The sequence below is a fragment of the Ovis aries genome, chromosome 3 (assembly GCF_016772045.2).
Source record: "Ovis aries strain OAR_USU_Benz2616 breed Rambouillet chromosome 3, ARS-UI_Ramb_v3.0, whole genome shotgun sequence".
NCBI lineage: Eukaryota > Metazoa > Chordata > Mammalia > Artiodactyla > Bovidae > Ovis > Ovis aries.
In genome coordinates this window covers 155849163-155868845 of record NC_056056.1, presented here as the reverse complement: position 1 = coordinate 155868845, position 19683 = coordinate 155849163, and the positions used below count along the sequence as shown (strand labels likewise).

General features: G+C 39.6%; 1 protein-coding gene across 4 annotated transcripts in view; it reads left to right on the top strand.

Moving 5' to 3' along the window:
• The window catches only part of SRGAP1 (SLIT-ROBO Rho GTPase activating protein 1), a 298594-nt gene that overhangs the window by 176044 nt on the left and 102867 nt on the right, over positions 1 to 19683 (top strand). For all 4 annotated transcript variants that reach the window (XM_027967491.3, XM_004006501.6, XM_042246974.2 and 1 more), the window contains exon 4: positions 1033 to 1095. In XM_027967491.3, the coding sequence (XP_027823292.2) occupies positions 1033 to 1095 (63 nt within the window). The remainder of the gene's footprint in view (positions 1 to 1032; positions 1096 to 19683) is intronic.

Below are 19683 nucleotides of genomic sequence, written 5' to 3'. Positions count from 1 at the left end.
ATTAACCTAGGGAAAAATATCTTTAATGCCGTCATTGACCAACTGAGTGAAAGAGTAAAACTCTATTTTTTGTCTCAATGAAAAGATAACAGTAATAAATGCAGAGGCAAAACATATGTGGATCATAAGTGGCCTTACCAATTCACTACTTTGAAAGTTTTTTCTTAAAATTGTCGCCAGTCAAAGGGAAAGACAGGTATCATATGCTATCACTTATATGCAGAACTGTTAAAAATGATATAAATGAACTTAATTATGAAACAGAAACAGTCTCACAGACATAGAAAACAAACGTATGGTTACCAAAGGGGAAAGCGGTCAGGAGGAATAAATTAGAAGTTTGGGACTAGCAGACACAAACTACTACATATAAAATAAACAAAGTCCTACTGTATAGCACAGGGAAGTATATTCAGTATCTTGTAATAATCTGTAATGGAAAATAATCTGAAAAAGAATGTATACTATATATGTGTGTAACTGAATCACTTTACTATATACCAGAAACTAACACAACATTGTTAATCAGCTGTGCTTCAGTTAAAAAAATATTCGTAGTCAGTCAAATATTTATTTTGGAAAGTGAGAGTTAATTTCCTTTTTGATTTCTGACTGAGCTTTTTAGGATTCACACTGCATAATTCCCTTGTGATGATACTGAGACGGGAAACTAGGAGCTAGAAATCACCTTCTGACTTTTAAGTTCTGCCACTCAACTTCTCAGCAAGCCTGGTGCTTCACCTTACTTACTTTTCCCCTCCTTTCTTGATAAAGTCTGATTTGGATGGTGGGAGAGCCACTCACCCTGTCCACGTGTTTGCTTCTGTCCAGCCTACAGTGATCTTGGGTGCACACCTTGAGTATCTAGAAGGGGCCATTTAGTCGGAGATATTTATTATATCAGGACCATGCTGGCCTTCCATTGTATTACACACATTCTCCTATTTTCAGTCTGAGCTTCTTAAGATGTAAATCATCAAGAAACAAGTTTCTGTAACATCTTTTAATATTCTGAATCTCTTCTTATTACAGAGCAAAGAGATTGCATTCCAGCTTCATGAGGATTTGATGAAGGTTCTCAATGAGCTCTATACGGTGAGCACATAATCTTTCTTTAGGAAAAATCTTTGGTTTAGAATTCTGGTTTGTGGGAAGACTTCTCTTATTAGAACTCATTCCAAGTAGAGCACTGAAAATGCTTGTCTGGTTGAAATGTGGAACCTACTGACAGATGTGCGCTACGATATTCTTTTTCTGCTGTCTGCCAATTTGAAGAGACTGTATTCAAGTAAATACATGTATGCAATCAGAACACTTCAAGAAATGGGACTACGGTTGTCCCAAAAGGAATGTTTTTAAATGGTTGGATTATATGTGATCTATCTGTTTATTCTACTCCAGAATATATGGAGGCAGGTAATCTCTTTTTCATTCTTGGCAATCATTTGCTTTTCTGAATGTAAATTTTATTCAAGTTAATGCATATAAGCAGAAGAAATTAAATGATTAAATATTTTTTAAGAAAACAAAATCAATGATTGGTCATATGCCTATATAAATTTTGTTTTACACTTAGTGATCATATTATTAAATACAAATTTCTTCTGAAGGAACTTGATGAGTTTTTATTTTATGAGAAAACAGCATATTGAGAATTGAGTAATATTAATTTGTTTTGACTAAAGATATTTGTGTTTTCATTACACAAGATAATTTGAATTTTCCTTTATAGGCAAATTAAACCTGAGACTTATTATTAAAATATGTTTCTTGATTTACTATTTTATTTGTTCCTAAAAAGCAAGTGTGTAAAATGCAGTTTTATGTTTTTAAATTGCATTTCATGCTCCATTGATACTTGCTAATTAAAAGAACCTGTAGTTTGAAAGTTTAAAAGGACTGATATTTTTATAAAATTCACATTCCAGTTTTTCTGTCTGTGTGTGTGATAAATTTGTTTTTATGCAGCATATTTGCCACACCTGTGCTTTGAGTTAAATTTACAGTTTCTAATTGCTGCTTCTTTAGAAACTTTTAACTTCACATGCAAAAACTTCATGTTATAAAGTCGAACTCATATAAAAAAATACCTAATGAGTTTGAGTTTTTGATGATAAAAGCCATTTGTTAATTTGGGATAACCAAAGGTATCAAGCATTTCTAGAAATCCTGGACATAGAATTTAAAACTTAAATGAGCATTGTACCTCTGAGGTTTACGAAGAAGAAATTCTCTGTCTTCTTACATTGAACTGTTTTCAGATGAGAGCTTTGTGGCACTTTTCTTGTGGTTTCCTTTGCTTGCTCATTGTTTTACCTAGAAATATAAGTCAGTTTCTAAAACTTTAAAAAATCTACTGGTTATCATGGCATAATAAACAAGAGCCCGTTGTTTATGGTCTGGAACTAGCAGCGCTAGTCAAAGCAACAGTGGCAAAGATAAGCTTGACTTTTGAATATTAGAAACATCAGAATGTCATGAAAATGTTACTTCAGTGGGCATGTGTCTAGAGAAGTTTCTCCTGGATTCAGCCTATCAAGTGCAATTAGACATTTAGGAGACTATAGTTGAATTAAGTAAGTTGATATTTCCTCAAACGTCTGATGAGGATCAGTCTGAAAGCCTAAAGGAGCCAGGTTCTAGAAAAGGCCACAAGAGTTTCACTTAAATAACCCTGTCAGTCATTTGATCTTTGAATCAGTTGAGGAATCAAGGCACAGAGGAGACAGGCAGTGAGGTTTTCATTAGGTAGTCTGTAGATTACTGAGCTCGTGGAAGAAAATTTTACTTTAACCAAACCAGAGAGCATCCACATTTGCGGTCAGAGGTCATGTTCCTTTGGGAAAAACTTATTACGCACACACAGACTTTTTACTCTAAAAAATGATTGTTTTGTCTCTCTTGTAGTTTAGGTTCAGATAGATAAATTCTGTCTTGTTTAAATGAAATCTATCTATTATTCATATTTGGTTTACATTCAAAAAAGAAGAAAAGGTGAGTATTTGAACAGAGGACCAGAGGTTAGGGGAATGTGGTTTAGGTTCTTTATTCAACCACTGACTGGTCACAAGTAAATTACCCTCTGAGTTGCATCATGCATAGAATTTTTTTATAATTTTATTGATAGATTGATTTTATAATTGGCTGTGCTGGGTCTTCATTGCTGTGGGCTTCTTTCTAGTTCCTAAGACTGATGTTGAAGCTGAAACTCTAGTATTTTGGCCACCTGATGCGAAGAGCTGACTCATTTGAAAAAACCCTAATGTTGGGAAAGATCGAAGGCAGGAGGAGAAGGGGATGACAGAGGATGAAATGGTTGGATGGCATCACCAACTCAATGGACATGAGTTTGAGTAAACTCCAGGATATTGATGGTGAACAGGGAGGCCTGGCGTGCTGCAGTTCATGGGGTTGCAAAGAGTTGAACACGACTGAGCAACTAAACTGAACTGAACTGAAGAGTAGAGGCTACTCTCTAGTTGCAACGTGAAGGCTTCCCATTGCAGTGACTTCCCCTGTTGCAGAGCACGGACTTCAGGGCCCTCAGGCTTCAGTAGTTGTGGCTCGTGGGCTCTAAAGCACAGGCTCAATAGTTGTGATGCACAGGCTTAGTTGCTCCTCGATATGTAGGATCTTCCTGGACCAGGGATCGAACCTGTGTCTCCTGCACTTGCAAGCAGATTTTTTTTTACCACTGAGCCACCAGCGAAGCCGCACACGTAGAATCTTGTACAACTGATGATGTAATAATGATTGCTTAAGTAATTTGTATAAAATATGGAGCCTCAGGAAATTGAGAATGCTATTAATTGCCTTTCAAACAAATTCCCTCCTCCCTTTCTCTAAACCCTTGGTACTCCTTAGGAGTTGAAGGTGAACTCCTTTTTTGAGGTGCATTGGCTGCCTTAAACTAGTGGGCTGCTTTATATTACAACACAGTCAGCCTTAGCAGTGGGTAGTAACCTTACGTATGGGCTTCCCTGCCCAAAAGTAATTCTCACATAGGTCTGTTAATAATTCTATCAGAAACCTTTGTCTTAAATAAGATATGAATGCCCAAGACAAATAGAAAAAAAACACCGTATGATCATTTTACATTTTAATTGAAATGGGTTTTATCAGATCCTTTGAGAACAGATTATATCCATCTGGCGTGAAGACCTGGACCTCTGAGCAGGAAAGAGAAGATGGTGGCATCCAAGTGCCGTCTGGAAGGAGAGGAAAGGCTGTGAAGGCATGAATCCTCTTTTCTATAATTTTGCCTAAACCTTGCCTTTATTTATAGAAATGGGGCCTTAAAATGGTTTTGAGTCAACCACAGTAGTTAGAATTAGTTGGACCTTTAACAGGTACTCTATCATGCCAGGGAATAATGATATAAACAAGATAGACATTTATTATCTCTGTCACATAGAAGAATTTCAGAGATTGGCAGCCCAGGACTGGTATGTAGGTTACATATAGCCATAGAAGAATCAGGCTCCTCCTAATACACTGTTCAAAGAAACCTACCTGTATCTTTGTCCTTATATTTCAAGGTAGTTGCTAAAGCTCCAGCCGTTACATCAGCATTTCTGAAATAGAGAAAAGAGACTCCAATAGAAAGGAGAAGGGAAAGAAAGGCAGAAAGAAGGCCCTCTGTCTCTTACAAAGACTTATTGAAGGTTCCATAGCACACTTTCACCTATGTCTCATTGGCCAGAACTTTCAGTTTCCGTTTCGGTTCAGTCACTCAGTTGTGTCTGACTCTTTGCGACCCCCTGGACTGCAGCACGCCCGGCCTCCCTGTCCATCACCAGCTCCCAGAGTTTACTCAAACTCATGTCCATTGAGTCAGTGATGCCATCCAACCATCTCATCCTCTGCCGTCCCCTTCTCCTCCTGCTTTCAGTCTTTCCCAGCATCAGAGTCTTTTCAAATGAGTCAGCTCTTCACATCAGGTGGCCAAAGTATTGGAGTTTCAGCTTCAGCATCAGTCCTTCCAGTGAATATTCAGGACCGATTTCCTTTAGGATGGACTGGTTGGATCTCCTTGCAGTCCAAGGGACTCTCAAGAGTCTTCTCCAACACCACAGTTCAAAAGCATCAATTCTTCGGCGCTCAGCTTTCTTTATAGTCCAACTCTCACATCCATATGCGCCTACTGGAAAAACCATAGCCTTGACTAGATGGAGCTTTGTTGGCGAAGTAATGTCTCTGCTTTTTTTTTTTTTTTTTTTTGTCTCTGCTTTTTATTTTATTTTATTTTTTTTAAGATATTAGTAAGTCTGGGCTTTCCCATGAGATAGAATACACTTAAAAAATATGGATTATGATTTTGTATTTTGTTTTAGAAAGTGCTTCAGTTTCTTGCATTGCCTCATTTCTTTTTTTTTTTAGTTTTTTATTTTTTAAATTTTAAAATCTTTAATTCTTACATGCGTCCGCTGTCTAGGCTGGTCATAACTTTCCATCCATGGAATAAGCGTCTTTTAATTTCATGGCTGCAGTCACCATCTGCAGTGATTTGGGAGCCCCCAAAAATAAAGTCAGCCACTGTTTCCCCATCTATTTACCATGAACTGATGGGACCAGATGCCATGATCTTAGTTTTCTGAATGTTGAGCTTTAAGCCAACCTTTTCACTCTTCTCTTTCACTTTCATCAAGAGGCTCTTTAGTTCTTCACTTTCTGCCATAAGGGTGGTGTCATCTGCATATCTGAGGTTATTGATATTTCTCCCAACAATCTTGATTCCAGCTTGTGCTTCATCCAGCCCGGCATTTTGCATGATGTACTCTGCATATAAGTTAAGTAAGCAAGGTGACAATATACAGCCTTAATGTACTCCTTTCCCGATTTGGAACCAGGCTGTTGTTCCATGTCCAGTTCTAACTGCTGCTTCTTGACTGGCATACAGATTTCTCAGGAGGCAGGTCAGGTGGTCTGGTATTCCCATCTCTTGAAGAATTTTCCACAGTTTGTTGTGATCTACACAGTCCAAGGCTTTGGCATAATCAATAAAGCAGAAGTAGATGTTTCTCTGAAACTCTCTTACTTTTTTGATGATCCAACAGATGCTGGCAATTTGATCTCTGGTTCCTCTACCTTTTCTAAATCCAGATTGAACATCTGGAAGTTCATGGTTCACATACTGTTGAACCCTGACTTGGAGAATTTTGAGCATTACTTTGCTAGAGTGTGAGATGAGTGCAGTTGTGTGGTAGTTTGAGCATTCTTTGGCATTGCCTTTCTTTAGGATTGGAGTCAAAACTGACCTTTTCCAGTCTTGTGGCCACTGCTGAGTTTTCCAAATTTGCTGGCATATTGAGTCTAGCAATTTCACAGCATCATCTTTTAGGATTTGAAATAGCTCACCTGGAATTCCATCACCTTCACTAGCTTTGTTCATAGTGATGCTTTCTAAGGCCCGCTTGATGTTGCATTCCAGGATGTCTGGCTCTAGTTGAGTGATGAAACCATCGTGCTTATCTGGATCATGAAGTTCTCTTTTGTATAGTTCTGTATATTCTTGCCACCTCTTACTATCTTCTGCTTCTGTTAGGTCCTTACCATTTCTGCCTTTTATTGAGCCCATCTTTGCATGAAAAGATCCCTTGCAATCTCGAATTTTTTTGAAGAGATCTGTAATCTTTCCCTTTCTATTGTTTTCCTCTATTTCTTTGCACTAATCAGTGAGGAAACTGTAGAAACACAGTTTCGCCAGGCTTCAGGGAAGTCTCAGCATTATAGGCTGACTCATTGGCAGCGAGTTAAAAGTTAGGGATTTTGTCAATTTGAGAGAGAATAGGAGATATTTTTAGGTAACTAGTCATGCCTTTCAAAGTAGCTAACATTTACTGTATGCTTGTTTTATATGGTTAGTTGTGCTAAGCACACCACTTGCATGATTTTAGGTGATCTCATGGCTTCTCTATGATGCAGTTACTGTCATTATCTCCTTTTCACAGATGAGGAAACTAAGGCTCAGAGAGGCTTGCCAGGTTGCACAGTAAATAGTAGATTGGGAGCTCAAGTTCAGCTCTGGTGCCAGAGCCTCTGCAGGTGTGTCATTTTGTCTCTGTTGCCATAGTTTGGGGAAGCCATTCTCTAACATCTCTAAATGTTAATGGCTGCGTAACAACACAAGAGCCTCTTGATGAAAGTGAAAGAGAAGAGTGAAAAAGTTGGCTTAAAGCTCAGCGTTCAGGAAATGAAGATCATGGCATCCGGTCCCATCACTCCATGGCAAATAGATGGGGAAACAGTGGAAACAGTGTCAGACTTTATTTTGGGGGGCTCCAAAATCACTGCAGATGGTGACTGCAGCCATGAAATTAAAAGACGCTTACTCCTTGGAAGAAAAGTTATGACCAACCCAGACAGCATATTCAAAAGCAGAGATATTATTTTGCCAACAAAGGTCCATCTAGTCAAGGCTATGGTTTTTCCAGTGGTCGTGTATGGATGTGAGAGTTGGACTGTGAAGAAAGCTGAGCGCCAAAGAATTGATGCTTTTGAAGTGTGGTGTTGGAGAAGACTCTTGAGAGTCCCTTGGACTGCATGGAGGTCTAACCAGTCCATTCTGAATTAGATCAGTCCTGGGTGTTCATTGGAAGGACTGATGCTGAAGCTGAAACTCTAATACTTTGGCCACCTCATGTGAAGAGTTGACCCATTGGAAAAGACTCTGATGCTGGGAGGGATTGAGGGCAGGAGGAGAAGGGGACGACAGAGGATGAGATGGTTGGATGGCATCACTGACTCGATGGACATGAGTCTGAGGGACAGGGAGGCCTGGTGTGCTGCGATTCATGGGGTTGCAAAGAGTCGGACACGACTGAGCAACTGAACTGAATAACACAAAGCACTTAAGTTGTTTATCACCATTATATTTTTTAAAGTCAATGACACTAGTTGTAAAGAACCTGCCTGCCACTGCAGGAGATGATCGCGGGGTCTACAAGATTCCCCAGAGAAGGCCGTGGCAACCCGCTCTGGTATTCTTGCCTGGGGAAGCCCCATGGACAGAGGAGCCTGGCAGGCTACAGTCCATAAAGTAACAGAGTCGGACGTGATTGAAGGTCTTAGCACAGCACAGGCGTTAAAGTTGCTTTAATAAAAACGTAAGTGAAAAGTTGAACATGTTCCTCAATAACTTCCTGTATTTCTTAGAAATGCTAATTTGTGATCAAACAGAAAGAAAAAGAAAAAAACAAAAACAACAAATAAACTAAAAAATTAAAATTTTTTTTAAAAAAGGTCTAACAGATGGGACTCATTCAGCTAAAAAATGAGTAAATCGGTATCCTCAGATTCCCTTTCTAATTCACCAGCTAACTTACTTCTGGGCTTAACATGTGAAAGAGAACTCAAGTGGGGTTAAGAAAGCAAGGATAGTGCTCTGCTTTAAGGAAACAAAATGGACTGGACTGGCAGTGAACTTGTACTTGAATCTCAGCTCAGTTAACCGATCTGAACATCTGTATTAGTCTAGAAGAAGCAGAACCAATAAGAGATTATATATATTTATATGAGAGAGGAATTGATTATAAGGAATTGATTCATGCAGTGTGGAAGCAAGAAGTCCCAAAATCAGCAGGAAGCAAGCTCGAGAGCCAGGATATAGTTCCAGTTTAAGTCCAAAGGCCTGAGAACCAGGAGAGCTGATGGTGTAAGTTCCAGCCCAAGTTCAGATCCAAAGCAGGAGCAGATCATGTCTCACCTTGAAGACAGGCAGAGGGCAAATTCTCCCTTATTCAGTCTGTTCAGGCCCTCATTGGATTGGATGAGGCTCACCCACACTATTAGGAAAGCTAGTTTGTTTATTCCACAGTTTTTTAATGCCTCCTACCGAGCCAGCTAATTCTCTATATACTGAAGATATGTTGCTGTTCAGTCACTAAGTTGTGCCCAACTCTGCAATTCCATGAACTGGAGCTTGCCAGGCTCCCCTGTCCTTCACTGTCTCCTGGAGTTTGCTCAAATTCATGTCCATTGAGTCGGTCATGCTGTCTAACCATCTCATCCTCTGGCGATATGGATGTAAATAAAAACAGACCATGTTTCTTCCTCGCAAGGCATTTATATTCTAGGAAGGAGAAGCAGAGAATAAACAAATGTATAGAATGACGTGTAACTGCTAGGAGAAAAAATAAAGCTGCATTAATACAGATGAAGCGTCAAGAACAGTGTGTGGCAGATGGCAAATGCCTAATGAAGGTACGTAGTTAGTGTCATCCTCAGCATCATTATCACCTCCTCATCATTGGTGACATGGGGATGGCAACAGCTTCTTGTCTGCCTCTGAGTAAAGGTGGAGAGCAGTGGTAATGTTTAACAGTAATTACGGATGGTGTAGCTATCTATTTACACATGGACTTTCCTGGCGACTCAGTGGTAAAGAAACTGCCTGCTGATACAGGAGACATGGGTTTGATCCCTGGGTTGGGAAGATTCCCTGGAGAAGGAAATGGCAGCCCACTCGATATTCTTGCTTGGAAAATCCCATGGACCGAGGAGCCTGGCATGCTACATGGGGATTACAAAAGTGTAGGATACAACTTAGTGACTAAACAACAATATATACACACGCACACACACAAACATACATATAATTTTTCTTTATAAATAGTATGTATTTTGTACATAAAGAAAAAGGAAGGTAACTTCCTATAAGAAAACCAAATCAATAGTAAATATGAAGAGGACTATGACTGGATTAATGGAGAAGTGAAGAGGCAAAATTAGAAAAAATGGTGACACAAAAGCTTAAAAGGAATATTCAAAACAGAATTTGCCTGCAACAAATCGCCAAAAGTGGTGATTTAAAGTATACGTATCCCCTCATACCAAAATCTCAAAAGGTTATAGTATATTTTATGAGAAAAACAATTATTTGTTGTCCTGTGTTAATATTTATTTTGCCTAGGTTTTGCAGCATTATACTCGGTGTTTTAAAAAAAAAAAACAAGGAACTTACCATCTTCAGTAAGCAAATTTTAATAGAAATTAACACAGATGTCATGATAAATCCATAAGAAATTGTTCAGTTCAGTTCAGTCGCTCAGTCATGTCCAACTGTTTGCAACCTCATGAATCGCAGCACACCAGGCCTCCCTATCCATCACCAACTCCTGGAGTTCACTCAAATTCATGTCCATCTAGTCGGTGATGCCATCCAGCCATCTCATCCTCTGTCATCCCCTTTTCCTCCTGCCCCCAATCCCTCCCAGCATCAGGGTCTTTTCCAATGAGTCAACTCTTCACATGAGGTGGCCAAAGCATTAGAGTTTCAGCTTCAGCATCAGTCCTTCCGATTAACACCCAGGACTGATCTCCTTTAGAATGGACTGCTTGGATCTCCTTGCAGTCCAAGGGACTCTCAAGAGTCTTCTCCAACACCACAGTTCAAAACCATCAATTCTTCTGCGCTCAGCTTTCTTCACAGTCCAACTCTCACATCCATACATGACCACTGGAAAAACCATAGCCTTGACTAGATGGACCTTTGTTGGCAAAGTAATATCTCTGCTTTTGAATATACTATCTAGGTTGGTCATAACTTTCCATCCATGGAGTAAGCGTCTTTTAATTTCATGGCTGCAGTCACCATCTGCAGTGATTTTGGAGCCCTCCAAAATAAAGTCTGACACTGTTTCCACTGTTTCCCGTCTATTTCCCATGAAGTGATGGGACCGGATACCGTGATCTTAGTTTTCTGAATGTTGAGCTTTAAGCCAACCTTTTCACTTTCCTGTCTCACTTTCATCAAGAGGCTTTTTAGTTCCTCTTCACTTTCTGCCATAAGGGTGGTGTCATCTGCATATCTGAGGTGATTGATATTTCTCCCTGCAATCTTGATTCCAGCTTGTGCTTCTTCCAGCCCAGCGTTTCTCATGATGTACTCTGCATATAAGTTAAATAAGCAGGATGACAATATACAGCCTTGACGTACTCCTTTTCCTATTTGGAACCAGTCTGTTGTTCTACGTCCAGTTCTAACTGTTGCTTCCTGACCTACATATAGGTTTCTCAAGAGGCAGGTCAGGTGGTCTGGTATGCCCATCTCTTTCAGAATTTTCCACAGTTTATTGTGATCCACACAGTCAGAGGCTTTGGCCTAGTCAATAAAGCAGAAATAGATGTTTTTCTGGAACTCTCTTGCTTTTTTGATGACCCAGTGGATGTTGACAATTTGATCTCTGGTTCCTCTGCCTTTTCTAAAACCAGCTTGTACATCAGGAAGTTCATGGTTCATGTATTGCTGAAGCCACTTGGAGGATTTTGAGTATCACTTTACTAGCATGTGAGATGAGTGCAATTGTGCGGAGGTTTGAGCATTCTTTGGCATTGCCTTTCTTTGGGATCAGAGTGAAAACTGACCTTTTCCAGTCCTGTGGCCACTGCTGAGTTTTCCAAATTTTATGGCATATTGAGTACAGCACTTTCACAGCATCATCTTTCAGGATTTGAAACAGCTCAACTGGAATTCCATCACCTCCACTAGCTTTGTTCATAGTGATGCTTTCTAAGGCCCACTTGACTTCACATTCCAGGATGTCTGGCTCTAGGTGAGTGATCACACTATCATGATTATCTTGTTCATGAAGCTCTTTTTTGTACAATTCTTCTGTGTATTCTTGCCACTTCTTTTTAATATCTTCTGCTTCTGTTAGGTCCATACCATTTCTGTCCTTTGTTGAGCCCATCTTTGCATATAATGTTCGCTTCGTATCTTTAATTTTCTTGAATTGATGCTCACTCTCTCCAAACATCAGTGACACACATAGAGTCAAGAGATGGCTCAAGAGCCATCCTCAAGTTCCATTAAATTAAGAGGAAAGAACTGAGAAAATGAAGATTTAGCCAAGTACATGCAGGATCCCATTTATTTCTCACAGCAGCACAGTGAGGCAGATATTTGGGATCCCAAGGTTACTAATGGGAACCGGGGCTCCCAATAATTAGCTCAGGTTCACACAGTAAATGAATGCTCCAAAATCTCAGCCCAGTTCTGTCCCCAAGGTCCATTAATTCCCCACTGGACAGCGGCCTTAGGGAAGGATGTGCAGGGCAGGTGGAGAGAGAAAGGGTGGAACCTCATCTCATAGGTGAAACTCAGAGCTGGAACTCTTACACTGTATACTCTGATTGCCACTTATAAAACCTTGATTTGTGCATGTGCTCAGTTGTGTGACTCTTTGAGGCCCTGTGGACTGTAGCCCACCAGGCTTCTCTGTCCATGGGTTTTTCCAGGCAGGAGTACTGGAGTGGGTTGCTATTTCCTTCTCCAGGGGATCTTTCCAACCCAGGGAGTGAAGGCATGTCTCTTTTATGTCTACTGCGTTGGTCGGTGAATTCTTTATCACTGAGCCTCTTGGGAAGCCCTTAAAAACTTGATAAATGTTAGTGTCTGACTCTTTGAGACTCTATGGACTGTGACCTGCCAGGCTCCTCTGTCCATGGAATCCTCCAGGCAAGAATACTGAAATGGGTCGCCATACCCTCTCCCAGGCAATCTTTCCAAGCCAAGGACTGAACGTGGGTTTCCTGCATTGCCGACAGATTCTTTACCATCTGAACCACCGGTAGAGCTTTCCAAATTGTTGATGCTAGTTACAGAAGTGGCAACCTCAAACTGCTTTGCACTGTCAGCTTTAATATTATCATGTGTTCATTTGGGGGGTGGGTGCCTTTTTACAACATAGCTTTTCCTATAGCTTCAGCATTGTATGGGTCAACACTACCTGTTTAGCTGTATGTTCACACACAGTGATTGGTGCAGAGTATCCATTACTGGATAGTTCACACACCTTTGTTTCTTCTTTGGAGCTCTAACTCTCATTTGCCTGATTAATGTAAATAGAGAATAGAAGGTGTCCCAGTACAAACACAAGTATGCTGAACCTCTTGTACTGGAGATATTTGGAAAACAAGGTCCCTGAATGCACACAGATATCCTTGCTGGCTTTTTTGTTGTTCAGGCGCTCAGCCATGTCTCATCATTGCGCCCCATGGACTGCTGCATGCCAGGCTTCCCTGTCCATCACCAGCTCCCGGGGTTTGCTCAAATTCCTCTCCATTGAGTTGGTGATGATGTCTAACCATCTCATCCTCTGGCCCCCTTCTCCTCCTGCCCTTCAATCTTTCCTAGCACAGGGTCTTTTCCAATGAGTCAGCTCTTTGCATCAGGTCTTTGAACCACCTTAAAATGTTAAAATAAGAAACTAATTATTTTTTAGAGGAGATGCGAAGGAAGACAGTGTTTATTATTTCAAGGCCTTCCTTGAAAACTCCGCCTAAAGAACTGCTGGCTCCCTGAGCCGCCCATGAACCAGGAGTTAATGCATTCTTCTAGAGTGAAGAAATGTGCCCCAGGCAAGGTTGAAAAGTCATTTCGAAAGAGATTCTTGGGAAGATTTTTCTCTGTGCCTCAAAGAGGGTTTTTTTTTGGTCTAAGTATTTATTTTAGCTCAAGGGCATTTAAAGTATTTGAAATATATATTTCTGTAGTGAAAATGAAAATTCATTCCTTTGAGAAGGACTACAAAGAGGTCTGGGTCTCAGCACAAAACACAGAACAAAGGAAAATACGGTGTAAAGGACATGTACGAGGTTCCCCCAAATGAGAATCTCTCTGGAATACCACAGTCTCCATGATGCCACCTGGAAAACTTTTTTTTTTAAAGCAGTCTATTTCGAGATCTTGAGCTGACGAAGTGTTTCCATATATCTTTCCCCTGGCTTTATTACTAGACACTTAGATGGAAAGAAAGAGAGGTGTTGGGATCACATGACTCCCTGCCAACTTCCGAATTCTAATCTTGGCCTTGACACAGACGGGCTTTAGAGACCAGTTTCAGTAGTTGAACTTGTATTCAGTTTCCTGCCAACTCAATTGCATTTAGTAAAGCCTCCATTGGAAGACTCTCTAAGGATACCTGTCTTTTTTAATTTTAAAAAAAATGTTAATGAAATATTGTTTATTTATGTGTTAGTTTCAGGTATACAACAGAGAGATTCAGAGAGAGAGAGATATATATACTTGTATACTTCTTTTTTTACAGTCTTCCATTATAGATTATTACAAGATACTGAAATAGTTCCCTGTGCTGTACAGCGGGATCCCTGTTAGTTATCTGTTTTATATATATTAATGTATAAATGTTCATCGAAACTCCTAATTTATCCCTGCTCCCCACCACCCTGGACATCTGTTTGATAAGAACTTTATATGTAAATATATTTTAGGATACCCTGCTAATTACTGAGGTGAAATGCTAGGTACTTCTGCTTGGATTTATTTTCTCTCTGAGATTTGAGATTAGTTATGGTTGGTTGTTATGAACTACAAATAAAACTGTCTTTTTTAAAAAGTGAGCAATATGAACCAGAAACAGTTATTCAGCTTAGAAATGGAAAAGAAAGTGTTAGAAAGTATAGTTTAGTAAAAACAAAACATCCCTAAAGAATGTTTCTTATCAAGAATCTTTGTCAAAGAGTGCTTTATCCCAACTATTACATTCTGAAATATAGTAGTATGACTTTTAAATGATTAGAATACTTTCATAACAGACATCTTAATCAGAATGTTTATTTTGGGGGGTAATTAAGGTACTTAGCTTTGTTTATCATTTTTCATCAAAACAAAATATATAATACTTGCATGTAGAGTAAATCATAGGTATTTTCCTTAGATTTGTTGTCTCAAAATGGACTAGAAATATTGACCAATAGAAATATAAAAGCCATGTGAAGGGAGCAAAGATCTAAATCTGTTGAACTGAATGAACCATTTCAGTGTATCTTAACTCACGTGATGATCTGATAGAATGTTAGCACTGAATGGGCCTTTAGAAATAATCAAATTAACCCCATTTAGGGAGAACGTCACAGAGAGTCAAATTAAGTAATTTGAGTCCCAGGTTGGAACTATATAACCCAGGTTTTATTCTAATTCAAATTAGCAACTAGGTCCTACTATGTATGTGCTGCTGTAGTGGGAGCTTTACCAGTCCAAGAGGCTTGAAGTCTGGCAAATTTAAGCTACGCAATGACTAAATAGTAACAGCTAACCTTTGTCAGGTAAGATTTTGAGCACTTTATATAATCAGCCTCTTAAATCCTATGGAGTAGTGAGGCACAGAAAGGTTAAGTATACTTTGCCCAAGGTCACACAGCTAAGAAGGCTCAGACCAAGCTGAGTCAAAAGGCTCAGCTCCCACTCTGCACTCCTGTTTTAATGGTGATTGAAACTTAAGGCAGACCGTTACATACCAACAGAAAGGTTCAGGCAGAGGGCTTTGGAGATCCAAAGAGAAAGGTCTACACGAAGGATTAAGGAAAATTCAGAGAGGAGAGGGTCTGGAAATGGACAGGATTCTAGTAGGAGGAGAGATGGGGAAAAGTTGGGGAAGGTTTTTAAGGCAAAAGGAGTGACGTGAACCAACGCATACAGTTAGGACAAACACGCGGCATATTCGTGGAATTTCCTTCTGGAGCCATATGTAGAGAGGAAGGGAAAACATCAGAAGTTGGAAGATGTCAGGAGAGCACCAAATGAGTTTATAAAGAGCATAGTAGTAGTAGTAGTGAAGTCGCTCAGACGTGTCTGACTCTTGCGACCCTGTGGACTAGAGCCCCCCAGGGTCCTCTGTCCGTGGGATTTTCCAGGCAAGAATACTGGAGTGGGTTGCATTTCCTTTTCCAGGGGATCTTCCTGACCCAGGGATCGAAACCAGGTCTCCTGCATTGCAGGCAGATTCTTTATCCAGGGAGCTACGAGGGAAGCCCTGTAAGGAACATAGGCACCAATAAAATGGTTAGACATCTGGTCAAAAGCAATTTGAAAACCCAAAAAGCTTTCTTACATAGATTAACAAAGGTCTCTCACCTTTCTTCTCTTTTTCTCTCTTCTTTTTAATAAATGGAGTGAGAAGTATTAGATTTGAGAAACAGATTTATGTGTCAAATTCTAAATCATTTTTCATTAAAAGAAAAGAACTCTAAATCATTCTTTCCATTTTAGTTGATGCCACAATTCCAAGGGTTTCAAGGTTTTTATGATTTTAAAATTCCAAGTGTCTTGTGTCCTCAGCTTAAATATTTCATATACTAAAGTTTATGGCTTAAATGTCTAGTACACACATATAATGTTGAAGACATGTGAAGCATTTCCCTGAAAAGAATTAATTATTTAAAATTGCAGGTGACTTTGAAATTCTAGGAAATGTGTTAGCCTTTCATTATACATGTACTTTCCCCCTCAACATTTCCAACTGTTTGAAACCCTCCCTTTGTCACTTCTGCCTCCACTGTGCTTACTATGACCCTAGTTAATATGTATTCCAAGTGCCAATTCAAGGGTATTATTTTTTTCAGTAGCTTAAACTTGTATTTCAGGGCCTCTGAAGACTTCGTATGAAAACCCTTTATAAAACAAGGACTTTCTAAACGACCTTCTCTATCACTGACTTTCTCTGTTGACTTGTTGGGCAAGGATTAAGTCTCTTTGCAGCTCAGTTTCTTTGATCCATAGAACAAAGACCATCCCTCTGCTCTCAGCCTTCAGGTGTGAGAGGGTAAACAGGTGAGCACTGATGCTAAGCACTGGCTGAGCCTATTGTGGGCTTCAAAGATATGGTAGAAGGGGGGTATTTTTAATAATCTCTGTAGCACCATCTAACACTCATTGTGTCAATGTCAGCTCCGAGTGTTTGGCGTGTGTTAATTCATTTTATCTCCACAACAATCTTAGAGGCATGATTCTCATTCCCAATAACCAGTGAGAGAACTATGGAACATGATACAAGACAAAACAAGGATCTGAACCCAGGCAGTCTGATTCCTGAATTTAACCATCAGAGCTGTTGAGAAATGGAATGGTTTCTCTCTTAAGACAGTACTCTCCTCCTTTGGAGGGTGGCTACCCAGCCTGTGTGTGGAGTGGGTTTGTGATTTCTAAGTTCTAGAGTTTATGGAATACAATATTCGGTATTGGTCCCAAACCTTAGAATCTGTTCCCTGTCTCTTTAAGTCAGTAGAATGAAAAGTACTAAAAGCATATTCTCCTCAGCTCTAAAATTGTTAGAGGATCATTTCTATTATATCCAGGTGATACACACTGAGTGGCTGGGAGGGGCCGTTCAACAAATTTATAGGTCCCAGAAGCATATTGATGACAAACAGCCCTGTCATCAATGAGCTGGACTAGGGAAATATTTCCATATATGGTATTGGGTGCTGGGCTAGACATAGGTCTCCACAGCTTTGTGTAAGCACAGAGACACTCCAAGGGCTTCCTGGAGAAGATGACACCTAATTTTAGTGACAAAAGGAAGGGTGGGCAGGGCCTTCCAGAAAAGCAATTTGCGGGATTCCTTGGTGGTCCAGTGGTTAAGACCCATGCTTCCATTGAAAGAGGCTCAGGTTTGACCCCTAGTCAGGGAACTAAGATCCCCACATGCCATGCAGTGTAGTCAAAACACAAAGAACATCCCCAACAAAAAACAAAAAGCAATTTACATGTAAGGAAAAGCACAGATACATGAAATCACATTGCCTATGCAGTGAACTCCATCCACTTAAATATTACCCAAGTATTAGCAAACCATTGATGTCAGAATAAAAGGAGTATTAATCTGGACTTTCTTCAGATCTTCTGTCCTTACCACTCTCTCTTTACCCTACTACAAATGAAGTGCTTGAAAGATGAGACAGGAAAATATACTGCAAAATTAGAGGTTCCTGGATAAAATCACACTTATTTCATGTTACAATCTCTGATCATTGTGAAGTGGGCAGATCTTATACCAAATTGTTCACTGCTCTCATGAAGAATTATCCTTTTGAACCTAGTATAAATCAATAGAGAATAAAATATGATTGGATTTCTAATAATAGAATGTGAAGAAATCAAATAGAACAGTGCCTGTTTGTGGTACATCGTATGGGACTCAAGAAATTTTTGCTGAATGTGAGTGTTCTTCAAGGGCTCATTTGAGCTATACAAAACTAATAACCCCTGCTTATGACTCAAAGACTTGAATTAGAAGCTGCCTCTAGTGACTCCTGGAAATAGAAATAGCCCAGGTTAAGATTAATAAATATAGGTTGCTCTTCTTACAAACAGAAACATTTTCTTGCTAAGAAGGCAGAAAACAATCTATCCTCTTTAGGATAAGTGAGTCTTTTTCATAAATTTTTTTATTAAAGTAACAAAGTCTGGTGAAGCTAATTGTAATTTCTATTGCCATGTAAAAAATATTGTTAACTTTAGCACTTTGAAAAAGAAGACTGACACCCTGCTTTAACTAAATTATAACAGTCAAAGATAAAAGCACATAGCAAATCTGTGTGTCAACCCTGTACCTACCAGATAGTTTCTGGGTTTTTCTCCTTAATGAGCACCTGATGATTGATCAGTAATCAGTTTGAGAGCTAATTAAAGTTACTAGAGTAATGGATACCCCAGTTTAAGATTCATCAGTATAATAGTACATTAGACTATACAGGCATTGTTCATTTCTAGATATTTTCTGTGCAGCAAAGCAGATGAGTTATGACCTCAGAGCCCATGGACAATTCTAGGAGGAATCTTACATCCTTGGCATATCATGGTGCACCATTTTGCTGCCTCAGTCAACAGAAGCAAGAGATAATTAGTATAATTTGTTGTTATAGTAGTTTCTCCTTTTGATTAAACTTTATTTGCCACCTACCTTTGGCAGCCTCTTTAGCAGTTGAGAAGTATATTTGAAGTATATGTATTTCCCCAAATAATAAATTCTAATGGTGTTGTTTAGTTGTTGTAAGATAAATAAACTCATAGAACTCATAGAACTTTAGAGCTGGAAAAGGCCTGAGGCGATCCAAGGACATCATTTATAGGTGAGAACGCTGTGGACCAGCAAGGTTAGAAAGAGCCTTGCCTCAAGGCCACAGTCAGGACACATCAGACCAAGGGTACACACCTTTGGATATTGGCATATGAAAGTTCCTTCCACTGACACTGGCTCTTGAAAGGCTCTTATAGAAGATGGAAAGGGAAGAGTAAATCTTCAACAGAAAGTAAAACATGAATAACAGTCTAGATGCTCTTTTTTATAGACTATTAGATACCATCCTATGTTACTTCCTCTGAGCATTGTCAAATAGTCTCCTTTTCGGGGGGCATATTCAAATTCTCACAGAAGCCTTCTAGTTCAACAATCAGTTTTCTTTCTGTGATAAGCCTTTAGTTTGTACTTCTCTCAGTTCACACTTTTCAAAGTATTCGAGGTTCATGGTTGAGTTTGATTGGCCCCTTAATTTTGATCCTGTCCGGAGGCCTCATATTGTCATCTCTACTAGCTGAAGGTCATACTGAGGGTCAGAAAGATTGAGGTTGCAAAAGTATTTTGCAGCTAAAGCTAGAACCAAAATCCAGGTCTATTTTATAGACCTAAGCTCTTTCCATTAAATGCCACTCCTGAAACAAAATCTTGTACACCACGCCGAATAGAACACAATTATTTTTGTGACTGTCTATACCTTACTTCCGAAGGAGGCAATGGCAACCCACTCCAGTACTCTTGCCTGGAAAATCCCATGGATGGAGGAGCCTGGTAGGCTGCAGTCCATGGGGTTGCTAGGAGTTGGACACAACTAAACGACTTCACTTTCAATTTTCACTTTCATGCATTGGAGAAGGAAATGGCAACC